The sequence below is a fragment of the Anabrus simplex genome, chromosome 5 (assembly GCF_040414725.1).
Source record: "Anabrus simplex isolate iqAnaSimp1 chromosome 5, ASM4041472v1, whole genome shotgun sequence".
NCBI classification, from domain to species: domain Eukaryota; kingdom Metazoa; phylum Arthropoda; class Insecta; order Orthoptera; family Tettigoniidae; genus Anabrus; species Anabrus simplex.
In genome coordinates, this window is record NC_090269.1 from 101,222,375 (window position 1) to 101,239,120 (window position 16,746).

General features: G+C 38.9%; 1 protein-coding gene across 1 annotated transcript in view; it reads left to right on the forward strand.

The window, feature by feature from the left end:
• Nucleotides 1–953: 953 nt before the first annotated feature.
• LOC136874377 (probable glutamate receptor) overlaps nucleotides 954–16,746 on the forward strand; it is a 57,797-nt gene continuing 42,004 nt past the window's right edge. Inside the window, exons 1-4 of the mRNA XM_067148012.2 lie at nucleotides 954–976; nucleotides 4,532–4,707; nucleotides 10,153–10,319; nucleotides 16,085–16,375. Coding sequence (XP_067004113.2) covers nucleotides 954–976; nucleotides 4,532–4,707; nucleotides 10,153–10,319; nucleotides 16,085–16,375 — 657 coding nt within the window. The remainder of the gene's footprint in view (nucleotides 977–4,531; nucleotides 4,708–10,152; nucleotides 10,320–16,084; nucleotides 16,376–16,746) is intronic.

Here is a 16,746-nt window from a genome sequence, read left to right on the forward strand (position 1 = left end):
TGGCTAATGATGGCCTAATATGAATAGGTCAAAACTAGTACCATGGTTACAAGAAATTGAAGTACTATTTTTATATTGTATTGATTAGGTGGATTACCTCATCTGTCTACAATAATGAAAATTCATCTTGCCTCATCCCTGACCCCATATCAAGAAACAGAACTAAGGAGTAAACATGCATATACATACTTTACCGTATTATTATTATTATTATTATTATTATTATTATTATTATTATTATTATTATTATTATTATTATTATTATTATTATTATTATTATTATTATTATTATTATTATTATTATTATTATGCCTTTGCTGGCAAGATGTAGTGTTTACAGTGCACTATGTCTTCTGGTATGGGCTATATCAAATTTGTTACTTTCATTGACCTGTCTCAGTCTCATCCTTGGCTTTGACAATATGAAAGTGACTGAGGTACGAGTGATGCTAGTAATACCATTCCATATGCAGCCAGTCCCTGTTATGAATGGTGTGAAAATATCACTCATAGGGTTGGTTGGTGCATGCATTTCAGTGGGCTTGGCAGACTGATATGTAATAGCAACGGCTGGCTCGGTGAGGAAAGCAACGGGAAACTACCTCGCTCCTTATTTCCCTAGTACGCCTCTTCAGTGACGCCTAGGCTGTTTATGACAGCTGTTGGCGGAGCTACAGAGGATCAAACCAGCCTTTGGGCTGAATACCCAACATACACATACATATTATTATTATTATTGTTGTTTGTCCTTCCATATATCATCATTCATGCATGGCCAATGCTGTCATTTACTGATTTATTCATTCTTGAAAGGGTTGACCCTCTTCCTTTTTTTTCAGTGACTACTGATAAGAGAGGATAATTATCTCACTGTGTATCTCCTCAAAACAATAATCACAACCATCATCACCTTCAGAAAATAAATTTTCATTATCTAGAGTCAGTTGTTCTTAATGATTGAAGCAGGATTGACAAGGTAAGTCTTCCTGGTGTTCCACTGTGATTCCATTCAATGTTTGTATGCAGATAGATGACCTAGTGTAGATTCCAAAAATGAAAAATGTATGTGCCCAGATAAATATTTAATGCTGTTTTTAGTGATGAAAATGGTTAAGATGCATGTGGAGATGCGCCCTGTAGTTGCTTTTGGCTTTGGTAAGATTGAGAGAATGAGTCACAGTCATACACTTGACTGTCAGCTGATCATTTAGGAGTAGCATGGACAAAACAATGTAAACAAAAGCATCCACTCACACAGTAGGGTTACAGTGAAAATCAATTATTAATTGTTTTACATTTGGCAATTACCCCTATGGGTGGGGGAGGTAGAATAACACCCACAGTATCCCCTGCCTGTCATATGAGGTGACTAAAAGGGACCCCAGGGGCTCTCAACTTGGCAGCATGGGTTGGCGACCACAGGCCCTTAGCTGAGTCCTGGCATTGCTTCCACTTACTTGTGTCAGGCTTCTCACTTTCATCTATCCTATCAGACCTCCCTTGGTCAACTCTTGTTCTTTTCCGACTGCAGATATCGAGGCCTAGGGAGTCTTTCATTTTCACACCCTTCATGGCCCTTGTAATTTTTTGGCCGATAACTTCATTTTAGTAGTGTTAATAGAGGATGGTTGCTTAGTTGTGCTTAATCTTAAAAAAGTAATCACCACCACCTATATTTGACAACATTGCCTTTGCTGGTGAGATGTAGTGTTTACAGTGCACTATGTCTTCTGGTACAGGTTAGAGCAATTTTGTTACTTTCATTAACCTGTCTCTGTCTTATCCTTGGCTTTAACAATATGAAAGTGACTGAGGTATGAATAATACTAGTAATGCCATTTCTTATGCAGCCAGTCCCTGCTATGAACGGTGTGAAAATGTTGCTCATAGGGTCAGTTGAGGCAAGCATTTCAGTGGGTTTGGCAGACTGATATGTAATAGCAACTTCTGGCTCAGCGAGGAAAGCAACGGGAAACTACCTCACTATTAATTTCCCTGGTACAGCTCTTCACTAATGCCTAGGCCATCTATGACAGCTAATGTAGAGCTCTTGAGGATCCAACCAGCCTTCAAGCTGAGGATTGAACATACATACATACATACATACATACATACATACATACATACATACATACATACATACATACATACATACATACATACATACATACATACATACATACATACATACATGCATACATGCATATATTTGGCAACACAGCACATGTGGTTACCTTTGCAGATGTGATGTCCTCGACTACGACTAGCAGTTAGGACGTGAAACCTACACATTTGGCAATATATTTTCAATCTTTGTTTGGTTAATAAGACATTGTATGATGTTGCTTGTGTTATTCATAACATTGAAGTGCCCATATGCTACAGGTGCAAGTGGAAGATACTCAACAGTTGACACTGCCACAAGTCAAACCCTACTGTATATATGAGTGGATGTATTTTGTCTTCATTGTGTCTTCCATGCTACTCCTAAACTATCAGCCCATCATGGTCAGCCCACTGTATGACTGTTACTTATCCCACTGAACATTACCTCTCCCTGTGGTTGGGGCTGATATCCACTGTCTGTCATAAAAGGTGACTGAGAGAATGACCAGAGGTCTCAACTTGGGAATGTGAATGACAATCGCTGTTCCCCTAGTTGAGTTTGTCATTGCTTCCTCCTACTTGTGTCATGCTCCTCTTTTTCATCTTTCCTCTCAGATCTCCCTTGGTAACTCTTGTTATCTTCTGACCTCAACTATATTAGGTTGCAAGGACTGGGGAGTATTTCATTTGCATGCCCTTCTTGGCCCTCCCCTTTCTTATGCTGATACCTTCATTCTTCGGAGGGTCAGACCTCCACAATTTTCTCCTCTCGTTAGTGTTACGAAGGTCGATCAAATATAAATGGGATTCTTGTTCCTGAACATCAACATCTGGTAGGACTGGCCCTGCGCATCTGCTATGCTTAGGCGGGACTGTTAGGAATTGGGAGAGCATGCTATTATATATTTCCCGCTGTTTCATCAGTAACGCTCATGATGTTGGAGCAACAGATGCAACCCTCCACTGAGCAATGCTTAATAATAAAATTTCTTGCTTGTTAAGGAGTTACAGCAACAAAAATTTGCCAGAGATTGACTGCACAGTTTGGTGATCAAACATTGTCAAGGACGCCTGTGTTTGCCTGGCATAAAAAGTTCAAGGAAGGACAAGAACGTGTGAAAAATCAGCAACACAATCGCCGTCCTCGGACCAGCATTACAGATGAAAACATTTGTGCGGTTAAAGTCATTATTGACAACAATCGATGAGTGAGAGTATCAGAAATTGCAGAACAAGTCGTAATTAGTTATGGGACCTATCAAGCAATCATCACAAATGACCTACAGTTCCATAAAGTGTGTTCCAGATGGGACCCTCACCTTTTGACCAAAAATCTGAAGTTGAGACGATTGGAGGTCTGCCAGAGGCACTGGACTACACTGGATCATCTTCCTTACAGCCCGGACTTATCGCCCTGCAATTTCCATTTGTTTAGCCTACTTAAAGAAGCTCTAGGAGGACAACAATTTGAAGATGATGAGTGTGTGGAAGACCGTCCGCAACTGGCTGGTAACACAACCCTGTTCTTTTTACGATGAGGGCATCAAAAAGCTACGCTGAGATAAATGCATTTCCAAAGCAGGAAACTATGTGGAAAAATAAATTGTAATTGCCTTGTATTTTTCAATAAATTAAATAAAAAATAAAATCCTGTTTATATTTGACCCCCTCTTAAAAGGAGAGGGTTGCCCACCATCACCACTCTCAACCTTACCTCAAACGTGAGTTACTGGACGGTACACCTCTGTGCATATTTTCACAACTTTCATCATTAAAAAACACCAATATATATTATTAATCTGGGCATGGAATGTATGCTGGCTCATCTACCACTATGCAATACTGAATGAAATTGGAGTGTAACACCTGCAAACTTCCCTTGTGAGTATCTAAAAGTGAATAAATTTGAACCTACTGACAAAAGAGAAGATTGAGGAACACTTAGACCAATCTACCTTGGACAATTTGTTTAATGTTTCAGAAAATACTCAGTAATAATCTAACGTCTACTTTTACTTGTAGCTGTGGTGGGTTTGGAGAAGCTTTAGTGTGCCCTGTATTTAAACATGATTGAAGAGACTTGGGTATGTGGTATGGGTTGTAAAGCTGTAACCATACATTCGGCAAATGGTGGGTTCCCAATTTCACCGCTGACAACCCTGAAGATATTTCTCTGTAGTTTCCTGTTTTCAAGCTGGACAAATTCTGAGGCTGTATCATTAAGGACATGGTTGTTACTTTCCCAGTCCTAGTCCTTTCCCATTCCACCATTGCCAAAATCATGAAAATGTTGGTGCAACATTAACAGAAATGAAATTGTTTTCTTTATGCTAGCTGTGCTGTAAATGAAGTAGCATTATATCATCATACCGGTGTTTATGCTTCCCTGTATTTAAATATCAGCATTAATTGGTAAATGTTTCAGGAAATTATTGATGCTGGTCCAGGGCTTGTTACTCTTGCTGCTAGGGATGGCAGTTGCTGAGTTGAAGAAACCCTTCTCCTTAGAAAACTCCTCCAGTCTGGTGGCAGATCTTCGACGGCAGTTAACAGCATCCTCCATCAACCTTTTGTATGATCCAATGGAAAATTTAACTGGCAGTAAGTAATGTGAAGTTTAGCACACTTTGTGATACAGATTACTTTTTTTTTTAACTGAGTCGACAGGAAAAGAGATAGCTTCAGATAAAAATAGAAAAGGTTCCATCACCATAAGACCTATCTGTGTCGGTGCGACGTAAAGCCACTTGTAAAAATAAAACAAGGGCCCATCGCCATATGACCTTTCAGTGTCGGTGCGACGTAAAGCCTCTTATAAAAAAAAAAAATAACAAAAAATACAGATGTACATCAATTATAACATTAAAAATATTTTAAATCATCCTAAACTACTGTAAGTTTGCATCATTTCTGTTATATCATTCAATGTCAGCATGTGAAGGCATGAGAATTGAATGCATTTGGTATGCTGATGATGTGACAATAATAACTGAGAACACTAAAGCCCTCGACACCGGGGGAGTTCGCCATGCAGTTATGGGTGATCAGCTGTGAGCTTGCATCCGGGAGATAGTGGGTTCGAACTCCACTGTCGGCAGCCCTGAAGATGGTTTTCCATGGCTTCCCATTTTCACACCAGGCAAATGCTGCGGCTGTACCTTAATTAAGGCTGCAGACGCTTCCTTCCCACTCCTTGGCCTTTCCTATCCCATTGTCACCATAAGACCTATCTATGTTGGTGCAACGTAAAACAGATTGTAACAACAACAAAAAGAAGCCTTTGACAAAGTGCATAGAGAACTAAACAAGTGCAAGGAGTATGGAATGAGCCTAAACAAAAAGAAAACAAAATTCATGAAACTCAGAGGCAAACGAGAACAAAGGACAATCAAGATAGAGAGAGACTATCAAACAGATGAATAAGTTAAATACCTTGGAAAAGTTACAACTGAAGACCTCGACTCCAACAGATGTAAAAGCCTGAATTGCCATAGCTAAGAAAAGCTTCGACAAGAAGAGAAACCTGTTTTGTGACCGGCTAGAGAAAGATCTAAGGCAGAGACTAGTGTGGTTGTTATGTGAGGAGTATAGCTCTATACCAGAGCCTCTCACATGCATGCGTTGGTGCATTGCGTACATTGAACAATGCAAGGTGCATAAGACAACTTCGCTAGGTTGACCAGAGTGCAGATCCCCCACCCCCCCACTCCTTGAGTTTGAGCAATAGTGCTGTCTCTTTCCTTCCCTATATCTGTCTCGCTTGCTCCGCCTGTTTTCCCCTTCCTCACTCGCCCTGCAGGGCTCACCATCCGAGCTGGGTTGAGCCGAGCTTAGGTGAGTCACCCCGAGACAGAATGCTGGTCCGAACATACCCGAGGAGGATCAATGCACAGTGCACAAAACCTCTGCATCTCGTTTTGCACGCATTTGATTTTGGACGTTTGAGAGGCCCTGCTCTATACAGTGCAGAAGCATGGACGGTGAGGAAGGAAGAAGAAAGAACAGAGAAGATTAGAGGCTTGTTAGAGGAGAATTGGAGTAAGCTGGAAGGATAGAATAATTAACACGGAAGTGCTGAAGAGAGTGGGAGAAGAGAGAAGCATGCTAGCTGTGGTTCGAAAAAGAAAGCAACATTGGATAAACCATAATCTACAACATGACTCCTTCAACCCATCAATCAGTCACTACTGATCTGCATTTAGAGCAGTCGCCCACGTGGCATATTCCCTATCTGTTGTTTTTCTAGCCTTTTATTAAATGATTTAAAAAATTGGAAATTTATTTTATGATCATTATAAACTATCAAAGCCATCTTAGTAAACAGTGCTGATGACAGTATTTATTATTGTTCACAAACCATCATATCAGCACACTATTTTAATCCATAACTGGTTTTTGGAATCTAAGGTCCATTAGGTCATATTTACAACATTTAAATTATTTAAAATTTTTTTTTTTGACCACACACTCATGTGGACTTAAATGTTGTAAATATTTTAACACGATTGAGGCACTGGCTTTCTGACCCCAACTTGGCAGATTCGATCCAGGCTCAGTCCTGTGGTATTTGAAGGTGCTCAAATAGGTCAGCCTCATTTAATGGCGTATAAAAGAACTCCTGCGGGACTAATTCCAGCACATCGGCATCTCCAAAAGCCATAAAATTAAGTGGGACTTAAAGCCAAAAATATTATTATTATTATTATTATTATTATTATTATTATTATTATTATTATTATTATTATTATTATTATTATTATTATTATTATATCTGCATATATTAGCATACACCAGGCATGTCCAACATGTCAATCATGTATGCTGGATAGAGTTAGGAATCAACACTTTTTTATGAGTGTGTATTTTCTCTTTAACTCAACAAGAAAAATTGTATTCAATATGTCCTTGGAACTTCTACTCCAGTTGTGTGATGAGTATGTGGTTACGTATTGTCAAGGAATGTTATATTTTTTTTGTATTTTGCTTATTGTCCTGAGCAAAAAGTAATTTGAATCAAAAATCATAAAAACAATACGTTAAGTGCTTTAGCATGGCTCTGTTTGCGTTACTTGAGGCTACAGATTTTAGTGTGCTATAGTGCATGTTTTCAAAATTAATTATAAAAATAATTTTTAAGTTGTTTTCAATTTTTTAGTCATTTAGTTCATGTTGCATCAACACAGAGAGGTCTTACAACGATGACGGGATACGAAAGGGCTATGAGTGGGCAGGAATCAACCATGGCCTTCATTAAGGTACAGCCCCAGCATTAACCTGGTGTGAAAATGGGAAACTGTGGAAAACCATCTTCAGGGGTTCAAACCCACTATCTCCCGAATGCAAGCTGATAGGTGCCTGACCCAAACTGCACAGCCACTCGGTCAGTTTTTTTACAATTTGCTTTACATCGCAGTGAGACAGATAAGTCTTATAGTGATGATGGGATAGGAAAGGGCTAGGAGTGAGAAAGAAGGGACTGTAGTCTTAATTAAAGTACAGCCCCAGCATTTGCCTGGTGTGAAAATGAGAATCCATGAAAAACCATCTTCAGGGCTGCCAAGAGTGGGATTTGAACCCACTATCTCCCTAATGGAAGCTCAGAGCCGCACTCCACTAACCGGACAGCTAACTCACTCGGGCGCTCAGTTTTAATTGTTTTAATACAGTGAATATAAGTGCAAAACAAAAGATCAAAACTCATCATTTTCACAACAGATTGGAAGGTGAGTTTTTCTCTGACAAAGACAAATGTTAAACTTGTAGTGCTTCGGTACACTTGTCGAAAACAAAAAAGGTAATTTGGAACATCATTATAGCACTCTTCATCGTAGTAGTAGTAGTAATAATAATCATCATCATCACTCAACCATCTCCAGTTTACAGGGTGTGGTGTAAGAGTGCTCTTCATTTCTGTCTGCACTGGTAAATTCCTTCCTCTTCAACTCTACACCATTCTAAACCTCTTCCTTGCAGATCTTCTTTTATCTTGTCCTTGACCTGCCTCTAGGTCACTTGCCCTCCAAGTCCCTTTCAAACCACTCCCATGCTACTTTCTTTGGATCCATTCTCTTCAAGTGACCAAAGCATTTCAATCTTGATATTGCTAGAGTTGCTCAAAGTGGTTCTATTTGGACATCTTTTTCGATCATTTCATTTCTAATCTTATCTTACCGAGCTCGATAGCTGCAGTCGCTTTAAGTGCGGCCAGTATCCAGTAATCGGAGATAGTGGGTTCGAGCCCCACTGTCGGCAGCCCTGAAGATGGTTTTCCATGGTTTCCCATTTTCACACTAGGCAAATGCCAGGGCTGTATCTTAATTCAGGCCATGGCTGCTTCCTTCCAATTCCTAGGCCTTTCCTGTCCCATCATCGCCATAAGACATATCTGTGTCGGTGCGACGTAAAGCAAATAGCAATCTTATCTTGTCTTGTTTCCTGAAGCATTGACCTCAGGAATTTCATCAGTCAGTCAATCAATCAATCAATCAATCAATCAATCAATCAATCAGTCAGTCAGTCAATCAATGATCTACATTTAGTGCTGTCGCCCAGGAGGAAGATTCCCTTTCAATATTTTACCTCATATTTACCTAGTTTTTCTTAAATATTTTCAACAAACTTGGAAATTTCTTCAGCCTGGTGTCTGCTATTATCCCTTCTGTTGATTGTGCAAGTTTCCAGTCCCTATGTTGTTATGGGTACGAAGTAGGCCTGATACAGAGTCTTCTTAGGTATCAAAGGTACTTGATTATCGCAAAGGAGATTCCTGATTTGGTGATAAAATTGGGCTTTGGTCGTCTTGATTTACAATGCTGCTAAGGTATTGGAAATGATCGACTTCTTCTAATTTCTTCCCATCCAGCGTAATGTTTATATGTCCTTTGTGCCTGCTCACTTTCATTGCTACTGTTCTTGTAGGACTGATTTTTAGGTAAAACTCCTCAAACTGGTAGTTCCGGGTGGTTAATTTCTGCTGAACTACATTGTCTTCAAAAGCAAATGCCTGAAAATCATTTCTGGATTTCTGTTGTTTCACTTTCTTTATGATTTCATCCATTACATTGATGAATAATAATGGGGAAAATGTACTGCCCTGTTGCACTACCTTAGTTGTGACAAACCAAGCTGCATATCCACTCCCTATTTGGACACAGATCTGACAATGGTTATAGAGTATGTTCACTTTACTGATAAGAGATTCTGGTAATAATATGATGTTGAATTTCCACCCAGAAGTGATATTCATAAACTCTGTTTATATTAGCAACTTAGCAACACACGCTGTGTAAAACAAAGCTGTCATTCTAACAATGCGACAATTTCATCAAAGCAAGTAATCTTTATTTCATAGTTAAAAAATGTAAGTTGCTCATTGAAGGGGAGTTTGTTAAAGAGTGCTTTCTTGAACTAACTGATAAGCTTTTTGAAGGATATAAAAATAAAAGAGAAATCAAGGCCACTATCCAATATCTTCAACTATCCAGAAATGTGGTTGTGCAACAAATGCAAAAATGTGAGTAAAAATATAATTGAACAGTTTTTTAAAAATGTGTTCAGTTACATTGCTTTCTAACTCCAGTTGGATGAATCGACTGATATTGATTGATATCCCTGGGCTGGCAGTGTATTGAACCCGGGGCCTCTGGGTAAGTGGGAGGTATGCTACCCCTTCACCATGGGGTCAGTTTGTAAGCAGAACTACTTCCCTCAATGTGAAAAATACAGTAGATATCTGTTGGGAATGCTGCTTTGACCGCCCATCAAATTTACCATGTCATTACATACACTGTAGGTGACTGATTCAGGCTTGATTGAAAACCTGGAAGTTGTAGAAAGAATAATACTCAGAAAGATCCTGAGTCTTGTAACTTTTCAACCAGAGCCAATAAAAGTTCTTAAATATCTAAATGATATGCTCAGAACATTGGTCCTTTTGGAATCAGGTACTTTTACTTCTCTTAACACATTGTGTATAAAGCAATGTGATGCCCTTTATATGCTCATTCCCTTAATACAAATTATCTATGGCAGTGTTTATTTTCTCAGATTTCAGCACTATATCCTTTTTGGTCAAGATGGAGAAGCTTCTAATGGAGTCCTATGCACTAGTCATCTCTATGAAGTATCCCGAGAATAATCTGAGTAATTACCAAAACAATTCTGTACAAGTGTTCCTTACCAGTGATTCAGTGGCTCAAAATGCATTGAGGAAGGTAAGTTGATACTTAATTTTCTCCTCCATTATTTCAGCTGTTCCCTTTGTTGTTTCCTTTCTGGTATTTACTCACTTTGAATATTGCTAAATTTGTCAAGTACTTCCATTTTCCAAATACTTTTTACAATTTGCTTAATGTCGCACCAGTACAGTTAGGTCTTATGGCGATGATGGGATAGAAAAGAGCTAGGAGTGGGAAGGAAGCGACCATGACCTTATTTAAGCTACAGCCCTGGCATTTGCTTGCTGTGAAAATGGGAAACCACAGAATTTCCAGATACTCTCGAGTGTTGTAAATTATGAAAAATATCTAAGTGCACTTCAGAAATTGAGAACACAAATGAAAAGATAGGGTCATCATTTTATTTGAGCCTGTGTGTGTGTGCGCGTGCGTGTGTGTGTGTGCGCGCGCGCGCGCGCGCGCTAAATAATGTTACTGAGACAGCCTTGTCCATCACTGGACACTTGCATGCTTCATGAATGGCTCACTGGACTCAGGGTACAACCCTGTCAGCACAGCTCAAACCATCCTGCAGCAGATCTGAGAGAACCAAATTTGGGACTTTCTTTTTAAATCTTGTTATGCTGTAATTTTCAACTCAAGCTCCAAAAACTGCTGAATCCAATGTTTAAGTGTAAGGGGACTTAACATCTAAACTATTTCCAACAAAAGAATAAAGTAGACATAAACAAACATTTTGTATCACTCGGCAAGTTCCTCATGGCTCATTGCTTGCTCTTTACGTCAATATGAACATAAATTAAAATTGACGGATGTAGACATATTAACATATTTGAGATACGGTAACAAAAATACATCATAGCAAAGCAAAGCAAAGCAAAGTCTTCTCCGTACAGGCCATGAAGGCCCTTGGATGGGTGGAAGGTAAAGGCTTCCACTATCCGTAACCTCGGCACTTGATGGGGTAGAGTGGTTAGCTCTACGCCCGGCCACCTTTGCCCCCAGGAATTAACCTGGTACTCATTTTTGGTGTAGGCTGAGTGAACCTCGGGGCCATATGCACCTCCGGAAGTGAAAATCTCGTTTCTTAAATGTTACGACTTCCTGACGAGGATTTGAACCCACGTCCTTTCGGGCAAACTGAGCACGCCTTTACCGCCTCAGTCAGGCAGCCCCTAAAAATACATCATCACTGCTATAAAATATATTTGCCATGAAAATTAATAAGTATGCTTACTTATGTGACATTTCATTAATTTGAACTTAGGTGAATAATTATTTTGGGGAGGGGGGAATGCTTCTCTGCCCACCCAAGATTACTGGGGGGCTAGGGGCAGAAAACGCCGTGCCCACACAAAGTCAGCATCACTGTATCATACAGTGGTCATAAGTCCTGGAAAGTATGATACTCATAGTAAATGGACACAGCATGAGGTGGTAGTGCGTTGGACAGGTATGACACACAAGACAATGGAACTGCAGTAGTGAGTCAGGCTCTCTGCAGAATGGATGTGACGAGCCAAGAACAGATTGCGTACATCAAACTGGCTGGTTAATACAACAAACGCCTGAAAAGCCTTACATCTGATATGTTTTTGACATGGGGTTGCAATGCCAAAGAATGTTATAGAGAGCTTGTGGAAGCTGTGGGGAATCATGCTGTTCTATACCAAACCGTTATGAGATGGGGAGCAGTATCTTTTCAGCATGGACGTGAAACAAGCAGCGACATCCAATGATCCGGAAGACCTGTTAGTGTCCTGACTGGTGTGTCATGTGCAGTAATTATCCAGTACATGAACATGGATGGAAGATGGAGACTACTTGAGTTACAAGTTGAAACAGGCTTGGAAAAATGAATCATCTGCAGAAATGTACAGGAAGATCTTCATTTGCCTAAAATTGCATCATGGTGCGTGCCATGTGCACTCACATGCAAAAGTGGATGTGGTATGAATATGTTCTGAACTTCTGGTACAGTGCTAGCAGGAAAGGTGAGCAAATTCTGGACAGAATAATGATGACCGATGAATTTTGGGCCAGGGCATATGAATCAAGAGCTGAAATGCCAGTCTGCAGAATGGCAACATGCAGAATCAACATGAAGACAGCAGTTCCAAGAAAACCCTGCCCCTGGGAAGCTGATAGCCATTGTGACATACAATGTCAGAGGTGTGATAGCGTGTCACTTCATTTCACATGCCACAATAGTGGCAGCAGCAACGTACTATAGAACCTTCCTGCATAGACAGTTATGTCATACCATTAGAGACAAACACTTGGATCTTGGCAACACATGTAGCAGAGAGTGTATGGTGGCAACCTCAGTGCTGGGGGTGGGAAGTACTCGAAATCTTGCCATACTGATCTGACCTGTCTTCGGGCAATTTTGACCTCATCCCCAGATTGAAAGAACCGTTTATGGGAGACTGTTTGGGATGTGAGGGGACATTGCCAGCACTGTGAAACATGAGGCTGTAAAAGTCACACATGTTGACTGGCAGTGCTTTTTTTCTAAAGAATTTTTTAAGGGTACTCTCAGTTGTACTAGACAAAACATACTCATTACACCTATTTTCAAGTTCCAAGATATTATACTGCAGGCTTTCAGCACAACCTGCCATTAAGACCAAGTCATCAGCATATAGCCAGACTGCCAAATACAGTAGAGACAATACGCAACACTGAGCGAGATATCGAGGGACAGCTATTGGAGCTCACCCTAGCGGATAGACCTGAACGGTACTGATTCTGTCATAAGAGCACGTGTATTTTTGTGTGAAGTTTTTGGTGTTATTTATGCGTTTTCAGTGAGTTGGCATAATTAAATAGTAGCGTGTGTCATTCCTTGATATCTCCTCTCAACATGAGGGGAAAGGTATGTGCTGTGTTTGCCTGCAGTAATTACGAAGTAGAAAAAAATGCGCGGTCGTTCTTCAGGTTCCCTTGTGACAAGAACATGTAAGTAATATTGTGTTTGCATATATATTCTTCCAGTGACAGAGATGTTTATAGTACATCATAATCTTCTGACCTGCTCGACCGATGTTTTAACGGGCTTAAAATATAATACGCATATTTTATTGTATAGTGCAGCAGTTAACCTTCAATACCGATGTGTTGTTGTAGGTGTGATCTGTGGGTTTTGAAATGTCACAGAAGGGATTTGGATAAAGTGTACAAGAAAGAAGGGACGTTACGCTTATATAAGAATTATAAGATCTGTTCAGATCATTTCCAGACCAGCGACTTTAAAAATCCTCGACTATACAGCCAAGGGTATGTTACATTTTTACTCTAATTGTATGTAAATATTTCTCAAAGCATCACTATCGACAACATTTTCAAACTTTTCTTTCTTTTATCCCTCTTCTCAGATTAAAGCTGGGATTTTATAGATTTTCTTTCTGTTAGTAGGCTTCATGTTAAGAGGAAAATTGTCCAGCTTTTAAATGTTAATTCATTGCATCATATGTGTAAGGAATGTACCAATATTTTTATTGACAAATGTCTTAATGTGATGATACAATGTTTTTAAATGAGGAAAAAAGACAAATCCAACCGTAAGATTTCAGGCAGGTATACTAAAGCTAAAAAAGTAATGCATAAATGAAAGATCAAGCCATTTCACAACAGCCCATTTCATATCTTGTTTCTGTGTCTAATTTCAGTCTTTGAATAATAATGATTCTTCATTCATTTATCCAGAATTGCTTTAGCAACTTCGAAGTTAATATCTCAATACCACTTTCTTTCTAGACGTAATTTATTTATCCTTTTCCGTATATACATTTCCATTGATATTTGAATTTAGCGCGATTTGTTCAGGTCAAGTCACTAGAAGCGCCACCGTCGAATTGTCTTCCATTTTAGCAAGGCAAAATCCGTAAGTGTCGTGTATTGTCTCTACTGTATTTCAGACTGCTTATTATATTTCCACTTAACTGAATCCCTCCCTGCCATTTTATACCTTTCAGCAGTTTTTGGCAATTATGCACAGTATACTACAATTTGTTTATTGACAACCACCTATTCAATACCATACAATCCTTATGATTAGGATATAATTTGTTTTACATTAATTATTGTGGGGCATGTTTCACTTGTGTTACAAGCATCACCAGCCACTTAACTTACCAAGCTAGATCAGGATCCTGAATTGGTTGTTATATATATATGAGATTATCCCATCAAAGTCTATTACTTACATATATTTTGTATGAATATCACAGTTTTTATACTTAAACAATTCAGAAACAGTGGATGTTAATATAAGTTAAAACATTTTTTAAAGCATTTTGCTAACCAGAACTTCTATATAATGTTCTTAATATGTTAACCTCTTTAAGAGATAAAAGTTGTAAACTTCGCATCATGAAAACATAGCTGTAATATAATTGTTAAAAATCATATTACTTAAAAGCTTAATAATACATACAATTGTTCTGTGCAATTATTACTTAGTTATTGTTTATATATTCCACATTTAGATTGTGATGTGTGGATTAATTGAAAACACTTTTAGTGCTAAAAATAACTTCTTAATATCACTTAGACTGTAAGATATAAAACAATATAAATCAGTATGTCAAAAAACTACTATTACCACACTTAAGTTGGTAGACTGTCAACCTTTATCAAAATTCACTCAGAGAAAATCAAAACCCTATATATCTCTTTTATCCGTCAGACCTGGATATTTTTTGTTGCATATCTAATTTTGTGTCCCCTCTCCCCCACTTCCAATCTGGCCAGGAATCGAACCTACTTCTGTGTAAGAGGCAAGCTCATTACCCGTAGACTGCAAGACTGATTGCTTTATCAACATAACTGATAGATTAAAGAATTCTGAGTATTTTATATCTTCCTGCAACACCAGGTGACACATATCTTGAAATATTTTAACTGATACATGTTCACTGGTGATCTAATGAAGAAAATTTGTTAGTCTTCGGTTATAAATTTTTGAGTCATCCAGCAAACATCTGTCATAGATCTACAAGAAAACTGTGTAAATCCATTACCAAAGTGTTCTACTAGCTACATCAAATCATTTGATTTATATTTCTAAGAAAACATGGTTGAAAATAGAGTCTGGTACAACCAGATGAGAACAGTGATGGTAGAGTATTAGCAATGAAGAAGTAAAGGCTATATTTGGAATGAATATATTGTATGAAGTTGTGTATCGGTAGCAAGGTCATGTTAGGCAAATGAAAGAGGTTAGGTTAGGTCTCTAGAAAGCTAATTGTCAATGTAACGTAAGGTAAAATTAATAAGCGGAAACCTAGGAGATGATGGTTAGACTAGAGTTTTAATTATTTCAAGTTAAGAGGCCTACAAGCAAGTACAGCCAGTAAAATGCAATATTACAGAAACTATTAAATCATAAAGGTTTCTGGATTTAAGGCTGAAATACCACTCACTATTGAAAACACATGTAGAAAGGTATGTAAATTTAAAAATAAATAACTAAGCAAGTAGGCTGTGTGATTTGGGTCATGTAGCTGTGAGTTGGCATTTGTGAGATGGTGGATTTGAATCCCACAGTCGGCAGCCTTGAAAATGGTTTTGCATGGTCTCTTATTTTCACACGATGAGTAAGGGCACATTCATTGCCTTTCTAGTCCTACTCCTGTCCTATCCCACCATTGTCAGAACAGTTTCAGAATCGGTGCAACATAAAGCCAACACCAAATATTAATTCATTACAATACAGTATGTAAGAAACTACAGATCTATAGACAGAAACTAGACATAATTGTCATCATTACTCTTTACTTTTTTTTCTTGTTGCACAGCTCTCCATGTCGAATGAGCTGCTGTCCAAGTTCATCTGGCTGCTGTTCTTGCCATTAACCTCTCTGGAGGACTTCTTCAGTGAGACTTACATTCCTCTCAACTGCAGATTTGTGGTGGTCCAGCCCTCAGGAGATGACATGACCCTATCCTATGTTCACCATATTGCCAGAAAGTCTCCCCTGAAAGTGCAGAATCTAGGCAACTGGACTAACATCAATTGGACGACCAGTTCTTTATATGGCGGCAGAGATAACCTTGAAGGACATACTATGACAGTCACAACCTTGGACGTGAGTTGCCATGAGCTAATCTTCTTAATTTAAATTCTTCTTTTTCTTATTCTTCTGGCTTTTTCCCAATTACTGTACTTGGAGTCAGCACTTTGTATGGATTTAGCTCAGTTTTACAGGTGGATGCCTTTTTTGACATGAACCCTTTATGGCGGGATATATTCACTGTTGTATGCTTCTGTGGTAGTTTGTAGTGTAATGTATCGTATGTATATGAAGATCTGTATTAAGGCAAATAGAAACATCCAGTTACCGTGCTGGAGGAATTGACCAGATGTGGTTAAAATCCCTGGCCTGGTTAGAAATCAAACATGGGGCCCTCAGAACTGAAGGCCGCTATGCAGACTGTTCGACCAAGAAGCTAGACTTAA